At 44.2% G+C, this 9,903-nt stretch overlaps 1 protein-coding gene across 1 annotated transcript in view; it reads right to left on the bottom strand.

Annotated features, from left to right (window-relative positions):
- Nucleotides 1-2,935: 2,935 nt before the first annotated feature.
- SPAG16 (sperm associated antigen 16) overlaps nucleotides 2,936-9,903 on the bottom strand; it is a 432,336-nt gene continuing 425,368 nt past the window's right edge. Inside the window, 1 exon segment of the mRNA XM_075710523.1 lies at nucleotides 2,936-3,195. Coding sequence (XP_075566638.1) covers nucleotides 2,936-3,195 — 260 coding nt within the window.

The following is a 9,903-nucleotide window of genomic DNA, read 5'->3' as shown; positions in this document are numbered from 1 at the left end:
CAGAGGGACTTGAACCCAAGTTTAAGCATGGTCTTAATCTCTTGCTGTAGCCACCGTCCCTCCGTGCTACGTATGGTGCACAGCCCACTTCATTAAACTGAGGTGGGAAACCTGAGTTGAAAAATAAGCTAAGCATAATCAGATCTGCGTCCAATAAGAAAGGTGGTGCTGGGTTAAACTTGGTCTGTGAGAGGTGGAATAGTACAGAATGGTTTATATGGCATTTCTGAAGAGGAAGAGGGACTACCTGGGCTACCAACACAGCCCAGCTGGCAGCAGGTCCTTATAATCCCAACAGAAGCAAAGATGTAATTCATCTTCTCCATTATTCATCATTTCAGTAATTCCCAGAGAGAAACGCAGAGAGCAGGATGTTAAATGCCTGTGTAATGCACGGAGCCGCTGAAATGGGTTTGTGTCTGATTAAGCTGGAGCCTTTTGAAAACTTTGGGAGCAATGCAGCATGGCCTGACCTTTGGAGAGCTCTGCTTAAGTGGTTGAGCCGAGGACTGACCCAGAGAGGGAGAGGAGCTTTGCACCACCCCCAGGAAGAGTCAGCTCCAGGCGAAGGCTCCGCGTCTGTGCCTTGGGTGAGCTACTGGCTGCCCGCGGCGCCACGTTGCTGCCACCAACACACCGTCCTGCCTGCACACCAGCCAACAGCCAGTGCAACCCCAGCAGCAAAATGGTTTCTGAACTCTCGTAAGGGAACTGGGCAAAGTATTACAGGAAACTTTTAAATGAGATGAAATATTAGCATTACATGGATTGAGAACGATGGAGGTAGTTGCTGGCACACACCAAAAAATGGACTGTTCGGCTGTTGTGTGTGTCATTCCTTCTCTTCCTCCGTTCCCATAGTGTGCACACACAGATACACCCAGTATATACAGACACGCGTTAACCTACACACACAGGCGAACACGTACTCGCCCCCACCCCACCCCTCTGGGAGGTATTGCTTATGTATCGGAATTTTTGGTGGACTGCGAATGTTGAACAATTAATTCTCCCTTAATTGAAGCAAAAAAGCAGCAGCAGGAGGAGAAAGCTTTAATCCTAGAGAAGCAGCTAAGGGATCCTGTTGACAAAGCAGTTTTTCCAAAGCCACAACAGAGGGAGACACCGGATATTACACAAGCTTTATCAAATTCAAAAGATATCTTCTTAATTGAAGTACTAGCTACGTTTCCATCACAAGGACTAAGCACCGTGTTACTACTATCAGCATTATCTATTCTAACATGCTGTTGGGGAATCAGGTGATTTATGCAGATAGCGCTGCTTTACGGATCTACAGAGAAGGGAATCTTGCCCACCTAAATGCTACAGGTAGGTTGCAATATTGCAGATCGGTGGGCATTTGGAGGGGGGGGGGAAGCATAAACAAATGAAGTAATTCATGTCTGAGGAAACGTGAAGCAATCAAGAGAATGTGTTAAAGTTTGATGAGAAAGCTCTCCAAATTAAAAGAAAAAAAGTTCTCCAAAGATCATAAATAAGCCGACTACATTTTGCTACAGTCTGTAGTCATCTGCGATGTCCCACAGCAACTCACGAGCCCTCGGCTCAGCGGCGATTCTGGAAACCAGACAGACTGCAGACGTCTTGCACGGACAGATTTCAACAAGTAAACAAATGCTGCTCAGCTCAGAATTAGTTTACAGCTGAACTTTCTCATCATTTCTCATCATGAGAGAGGCCAGGATCGTAGGCAAGTCTCTGAGTAAAACGTTTCCATCCACCTTCCCTCACCCCGAGTGAATAATTTACACTTACCTAATCAGGCTTGATCTGAAAGCTGAAAGGGGTCACAGGCCAACATGGACTAAAAGGTTAGAAACAGATCAGTGACAGCAGTTCCTCTTAATCACATTTTCAGTGTTGACTCACGGACAATCCCTTTTCCTCCACCTCCCATCGCAAAACACGGGAAAGCGGCAGCCCAGCAACCACAACATGAGAATTAAGCTTTAACCCAGTGTTCAGGATTCAAAGCCAGCAGCGGCGAGGCGGTCCAGAGGCAGGGATGCCGCGGAGAAACCCCGATGCCAGCAGCACAGTCATCGCGGCGAACTTGGGCTGGATTTCCTCAGGTCTTGGGGGGGGGGGGGGGGCGGGGGAGAAAAACCCATATATATCCCCTCCCTATGCCCAGCGGATCTCTTGCGATCCAGGATTTGCCACGGCGCGGGAGGGGGGGGAGAGGGGGCTGGTCAGGCTGTAGGCAGGTGGGAGAGGGAGGGCGGAGGAGCCCCGCGGCCGGCGGGCGGGCAGCCCCCGCTGCCCTGCGGGGACTCCCCTGCCCGGGGGCCGGGCATGCCCGCGCCGGGCCGCGCAGCTCCGCGCTCTCTGCCAATTTTTTTTTTTTTTTTTTTTTTGGGGGGGGGGTGGGTGGGGGAGAAGGAAGCGGGGGCGGGGAATAGACCCCCGCGGGCGGCGGTGCTGCTCAGGCCGCCGCTCCCCCGCCCGCCCCCAGCTCCCCGCCGCTGCGGCCGCCGCCGGCTGGGGCGCCGGCTCCCCTCACCGCCGCGCTCCCAAACTCCTGCTCATCCCCGCTGCTGCCCTGGCGGCGTCCGGAGCCTTTGCTGCAGGGAAAAAGACCAAAAAAAAAAAAAAAATTCCCCCATTGCTGCATTATTAAAACTTCACATCTTCCCGCAGGCTGGCACGGGGGAAGGGGCGCCCAGCTCTTGCGTCTCGGGCTGTGTTACATTAATCATCAATCTCCTTGCAATTCGTCTGCTCTGTCATTAGGCGTCATTGTAAAGCTATTTCTCCAGAAACCACCGAAAGAGAGATTCTTGATGCGCGGAAAAACACAGTGTCAACAGAAAGAGGGAGAAATTGGGGAATTTTATTTGGATCAAATGCAGAATAATACTCCTTTCGGGCGATTATTCCCACCGCAAACATTACCTATGAAAGCACTCCTCTAAGCTCTCGCTGCTACGTTGTCAAACCATTTTTTTCCCCGTAACGCCCCGAGATTAAGGTTACGTTCAGCAGCGCGCTGGTCCTCGGGTCCAGAGACGAACCGTGCCGTCGGCACCCCGGAAAGCAGCTGCTCTGCCTTGTGATGGAGGAGAAGGCTGGGCGCTTCGCCGCCGCGGCCCCGCAGGCTGGAGAGCTGCCCAAACTCAAGTCGCAGAACCTTAGCTGATCCATCGCTGCTTGCCAGAGCCACCGTACGACCTGAAATGCGAAGGAAAGTTATCGAGGTTTGCAAAGGCAAAGCGAGAGAGCTGCGCTGGAAGTTTTGAGATCGTTCCTTGAAAGACACCCACATTTCGCGTACTCCTGTTTTCTGTGATAAATTATCAGAAAGTTGGACAGATCAATAATAATGAGATTGGATTTCGGAGTGATTAAGTGAATCCGGAGACCTGGGCATGTAGGAGCACAGCTATTTTACTTGTATTTGGATACAATTGTTCAGGGCCAGATTCTGACACACAGACAGACCACCGGAGAAGTAGATGCTCTTCTGATACCTGAAGGTATCGGCATCAGACCATGCTCTTAACACTGCTTTTCTTGTACAGCACTGTAAAAAATGAAGATGCAGGTTTTCAATTAAATTTCAGGGAGGTCAGGCGTCTAACTGAACTGAGTGCCTTGCTTTCCTTATGGAAAAAATAACCATAATGAAATTGTTAGTGTAGAATTGGGTCTAACAGTAGAAAAAAGAAAACCTAATAAAGGTTCTAAGGAGTTCCCAGTTTCCGTGTGTTTATTTATGAACCAAATGGACTCAGTTTTCATCACTCTCAAGGAGGCAGAATGTGTTTATAAGCTTATTACCTTCCTGCTTAAATAAAAACAGAGGTAACAGCTGGTAAGTAATATGTTTGAAGCACCTTTTACTTACCCAGCCACCAGATAAAGACCCTCTCCTTTTAGAAATTAACTATCACGTACAAAAAAAAAAAAAAAAAAAAAAAAGAGGATCAATACATTCATTTCAAAGCTGATGTGGTCCTCCCAACAACGGGATCGTTGTAGTGCCTGTCATGATCTTGGTCAAACACCGTGTTCTATTAGGAGTGAGTTCAATATACCCTCCAAATGATTACAGCTCTTTTTATGTATCAGGATTTTTCTCTCTGAAAGCAAAGACATCACCAGCAGAGGAATAATTAATATTGACACTGACAAAGTCAATCTGGCACCGAGGTCATAATTTTGGGGAAGATTATGAAAAACAGGAGATACTTTGCTATTTTTAGGCATTCAGGTTATTCACCAAGTAGCCAATGGGAACGTATTGCCCACAGAAGTTAGTATGGAGGAATCTGTCCCAATTTTATGGGACATATCTATGCAATATCTGTCCCAACTTTATGCAAGCCACAGGGCCTTGGGGTGTGCCTATGTGATGTATAGGTTATCCAGGGGATATATTGTCCCTCCTTTCAAACTAATTCGTAACAATGATGTTCTCTGCTCTGCTCATTAAGTTCCGATGGCATCATTTGCCCTGGAAGTAACCAACTGCCATTTTCTCCATTTATCACAGCAAACACATAGTCTAAAACATCTTACAAGTGCATTGAGACTGTTTAAACACAAGTTATGCTTAGCGTGGTCATAGATATTTGTGCAAGAAAGAGAACTAGAAAGTAGAGCTAACCATGATAAATACACACTATTTGCAAACCTTTATAACTAGCCGGCTTCTTTACCTAGAACAAAGCCTGACACAGCAAAGATCTGTTGGATGGATTAGAGTGTCCAAAGCAGCAGATGTGAATATTTATTATAAACTCTCTTCCAGCAAGTCTTTGCTGACAGAAGCATTGCATATGGATTTCACTTGCAGCCAGACTCTCCAGGCAGTCGCTGGGATGACTTCTCTAGGAGCCAAACAAATGCCATTTCGCCTGGAGCCCTGACACCGCAACAGCTGGGCAGGGGGTTAATGTCACTTTCAGCTTCTCAAAACCAGTAATGAACCCACTCATTACAAAGAGAGAGGGACAGGAAGGAGAAAAGATTTGGACAACTGCAGTTCACTTCCAGAAAGTAAGGGCAGGACAGACTGATAACTGAGACAACATCTTCAATGTTTAATTCACGCCCCCAGTTTGGCCGCAGGGCAGGAGCAGACCCCAATGCTGCATTTTTCTAAACTCTTTGCTAGATAAGTCTGAAGCAAAACAATAGCACTCGCATCTGGTCAGTCCATGCCAATGTTCTGTCAGTATCGGGAAATGACAGAATCAATAGGAAAATAGAGAGGAACAATAAAAACCGACTGCCGAGGAGGTGCAGTAGTAAACCGCACGTGCTTTCTTCGCTAGTACTCGCTGGGGAGAGGGTTTAGGTATATGAGGCAGCCCTGGTGAAGCATGATTCATTTCATCTGAATTTTTGTTAGCTGAATTATGATGTGTTACTATTGTTGACTATGAGTATAGCCACTTCCTTGCTCAGTAGCAGCAGGATGCACAGGCAAATGTGTGTGAGAGGGAATGAAAGGGGAGGGGAACGCACAAAATGAGAACATCTCATTTCCGTCACCCTTTATGTCAACAGTGATCTACGCGCTCATAACAATTTGCTCATTATAATGTAAATTTACTCCCTCCTTCCTTCCAAAAGGAGATGTTTCGTTTTGGAAAGAGGGAACAAATTGTGTTTTATTGCTCTTTCAAAATGTTCTCCAATTAGGAAAGCAAACAAAAACTATTACATAATTGTCATGCAAAGCTCTGTTTTTATGAAGGATACTTACTTGTGCACTAACAAAGGCACTTTGATACAACACTCAGAGCAAGATAAAAGCCTGGAGATAAATTTCTCTTCATACCTTTGACCAAACTGTCCAGTGGGGCTGGTCTATGCAAAGTCACTGAACTCAGCAGTTATGCTGATTTGCATTGAAATGAACAGTTTCTGCTTAGAAGATGCAAAGCCTCGAAGACTCTGACCTCTAGATCTCACAGTCTCTAGATCTCCAGCTCATGAGGCTTCCAAAGAACCTGCTCTGGATCTGCTGGTGCACCTTCCAGATGGGCAACACGGGGAGCTAAAATGAAGCTTTGCTGTGGCTGGCCCTATCCCAGTCCTGAGCTCATTCTTCTTCCTCAAACTGGCGGACAGGAGTGATGACAAAGCACATTGCCACAACAGAGACCCTATAGTAGCAGCCTTTGTACTAATTACGCTTGATTTGCTGTTGCCCATTGCTAGAACATAGGTACTAATTTTTCTGATGTACTCTGTTACGTCCTTAGAATAACATAAGCTCTGACCATCTGGTCACTTGCTTCAAAAAGGATGCAGTGAGTTAGAAAAGGTAAAGAGAGAAAGGCAGCAAAAGCAATGAAAGGTATAAACAACTTCTGTGCAAGGAATCGTTAAGAGGGATGACAACTTACCCCAGAAAAAACTATCTGCTCACTAAAATGTACTTGGCTAATCATGCTTTCTCCGTATGCAAACCTCAAGCTTCAGTCAGCCCATGATATCACTGCTGTTTCCCTTCCTGGGGACCCAAAGAGAAATCCAGAGATGAGCCAGACCCCAAACTACTACCCAGGTGGTGTGGGTGAAACACAGAGTTTCCATCAAAATGCCAGTCTGAATCCCAGCTAACCTGGGAGCTGTGAGGCAGCCGGCGAAGCTGTCAGAAGCGGCGCAGCATGGGACATGGTATTTCTGAACAGTCACCTTTCTTTTTGGATGAAACTGAATTTCCTCTGAGCGATCAGTACACTTCAGCTCCCTGTTTCCCCCAGCATTTGAGTAAGCTACTGCTGTAGGTTTCCAGTCCCGGTGCACTACAGAGAAAAAACTCTGTTCCTAATCTCATATGCACTACCTCAACAGGCTGCCATTTCCAGACTGACAATGCTCTTGGTTTTAGGCAGTGATTAATTACAAATGCAGTGCTGTTGTTTGGGCTGGAAATACATTTGTATTTAACAACACAATAAAAATCACTCATGCCTTTCTAGAAGAAATATTCCTGATACTAAAACCATATTCCTACATTGTTTTGAGAGCAGAACTGAACCCTAAAATAAATTAGTACCTCAAAAGATGCAATTACTTTTAAGTAATGTACCCCACTTTGGAGAATGGGGTAATTAAAATGAATTATCTTGTATGGAAATCTGGCCTTGTAAATTTTCCAAATGTACGTAAAGTTATGGGCCTAAGAAAGACCATAGCCATAAAGTGTTGAAAGCAAGAATCTGGCAAAAAAAAAGAAGTAATTCTACTGGAGTCTCCACACTGGCCTAAACATTTGAGCTTAAAATCAAAGATACTGCATTCAGTGAAGCTCAGTTATGTTACATGTAAGTCAGCAACATGCTTTTTCTCATCTGCAAGGAACGTTGCATAGCTATGCTGTTATGTAAATGCTAACAAAACCAAAGCCACTCATGTGAATACAATATGAAATCCATCTCCTAATTTGAACTGGTGGATAAATTTAGAATAGGGCTGGTATGTTGAAGCAATCTAATTTGTTACTGCATTTCTTCAGAAGACAAAACTAGACAAGATTAATTTGCTGGGTTGATGGAACCAAAGTACTTGGGGTAGAGGGAACAAAACCTGTACTTGTCAAAAGACAGCTTGACAATTTATAAGAGCCTAACAGAAATCATATCCATGATTACCATCTTCTTTGTAAAAAGAATTTTGACTGAAACCTTGCCAAGACCACATTAAGTACTGCTTTACTGGTTTATGCGTTCAAACAGCTGGAAACAGTGACACCTTTGGACTGGGAAAGCCTAAAAAGCCAACCAGTTACTGGTATTAGGCTCTGACAGTCAATAAATTATGTTGGCCAAAGCCTTAAGATTTAATCTTAAAACAAGTCACAACTGTAAAGGCTGTCAAGGAGCTGATTTCTCAAACAGTTGGAAACAGCCCTCTTCAGAGTGAACACTCCGTCAGACCGAACCTGCCCGCTTCGTCCTAGCCTGCTACACGCACACACTGCTGTGATGGAACAAACCAGCGACAACAGCCCTCATCGGCAAGCCCTTTACAGAGACGTTGAAGCATTAAACTTTTCTTCAGGCAAATAAATTTACAAATTATGTAACATTCAATTATCGAATACTCTGAAAATTCCTGTTTTAGCAGACAAGTATTTAATGTTTCTAGAGTAGCCTAGCAGCTTAAATGTTAATAAAATCGTATTGTAACAAAAGTCACAAACTCTACAACTTACTGTAGCATGTTAGGCTGAGACATACATACTGATAACTAGCACTGTTTGTTATCTCAGAATTAGTTTTTTCCATAGACTCAGCAGCTAACATTAGCTCTTTTGCTCAGATACAACGCAGAACAAGGACAGTGAAAGATCAAAAACTCTCCTGTCTGTTCCAGCAGCTCTTGTTCTCAGAGCAAATGGAGTAGTTGAGGTGCTGGATTTGGACAATTGCTTCTAATAAAAGTATGGCAGTTATTTTAGACATTCTTGTAAATAATTCAGATGTAGTAACTTTCCCAATTTAAAAATACTTGCACTGCCTAACTGTAAGCAAAACATTCATCTTCAAAGACACAAACCCAGTTATTTCTTGTTTCCTTAAAATTATAATCTTGCATGGATTTAAGAAATTCTGTTTATCGTAACTGCATAGAGAAGCCTGAGACCATTACCGATGGCAGAGATGAAATAACGTATCAAAGAAAGAAAGAAAAAAGCTTTGATCAATAGGGAAATGATTTTTATACACATCAGAACCAATTTAAAGAATTCTCTAGGATCAATTTAGATAGACAGAAATGCTTCTCAGCATTTATTACCTGTGGAGGGAATATTGATCCCATCCATTGATTTCTCCTATGCACGTAGAGCAGCATCTGGTTTTGTTGTGTGTTTTTTTAAAGAAAGATGACCCAAAGTGGAAAGTATCAAGAAACTACTTATATTTTAAGGACTTACATTAATGGTTCAACCAATGCCATTACTCAGAACTTTTTAAAACTCTATTCAAGAATAGGCAAAATGTAATTTAGCTTATTTTTGGCACATGATTGTTACTCAGTGGAATACATTTTAAGAGAAGGGTTTTTTTGAAACATTACTTACCAAAGGCTACTAATTCCTTACATAACACATTGTACCAAACACATTTTCTTTCCTGTTGCCTTTTTTAAAGAAGTCTCTCTTCAAGATAGTATTATGAATCACACAGCCCTACTGGATTACATTCCCTCTGAATTAAGGTCTTTTGTTGGTCTTGGAGCTGCAGCCATTTGCATTATCGTGATGATCACTCAACCTAGAGGGCCTCCTAGGAACAGGGCACCTCTCAGGCCATGTGTAAAAGGCAAAAATACCCAGTCCCTGCCTTGAATAATCTGCAGTCTAAGTATAATCAAAACACAACCAACCACAACAGGAAATGCAGCAAATAGATCAGATCAAGGCTACAGATAATTATAAACTTCATTAGCCATGGTCACATTGCCTTGCCAAAGTTAAATGTTTTACAGGCATCCTGGCAGCAGGAGAGGATTTGGGTCTGAAGTCATGTCTATGTGCTGCCCTGCGTAGAGGTATCAGGTACTGTTCCTGCTACAAAGCTAGTTCAGGTATATAGAGCACATCTCGAGCAATACAGCTGTTTTGGTGCACCCCCCAAGCCAATATGGCTTGCTTCTCAGCCTGGACGCAGCGTGGCATGGCAGCGGCCATATGACCTCCAGCTTCTGAGTTGGCATCACCTGTGCTGCAGAACTGGATGGGCTTGGATCCTTACCTGGGAAATGGGAGGAAAGCAGTGAGTTGCTTTACACCAGCACGTGATCTGGCCCACTGTTTTTACTTGGTATGAAATTAGACAAAACTTTGAGGAACCTTTCTGAGCGGGGTAGAAAGGCAGATGGAAAGGTTGCCAAACACTACAATCTGTGGTTCTTCAT

The sequence above is a fragment of the Pelecanus crispus genome, chromosome 5 (assembly GCF_030463565.1).
Source record: "Pelecanus crispus isolate bPelCri1 chromosome 5, bPelCri1.pri, whole genome shotgun sequence".
NCBI classification, from domain to species: Eukaryota; Metazoa; Chordata; class Aves; order Pelecaniformes; family Pelecanidae; genus Pelecanus; species Pelecanus crispus.
Note: the sequence above shows the minus strand (reverse complement) of the source record. Positions and strands in the feature narration are given on the sequence as shown.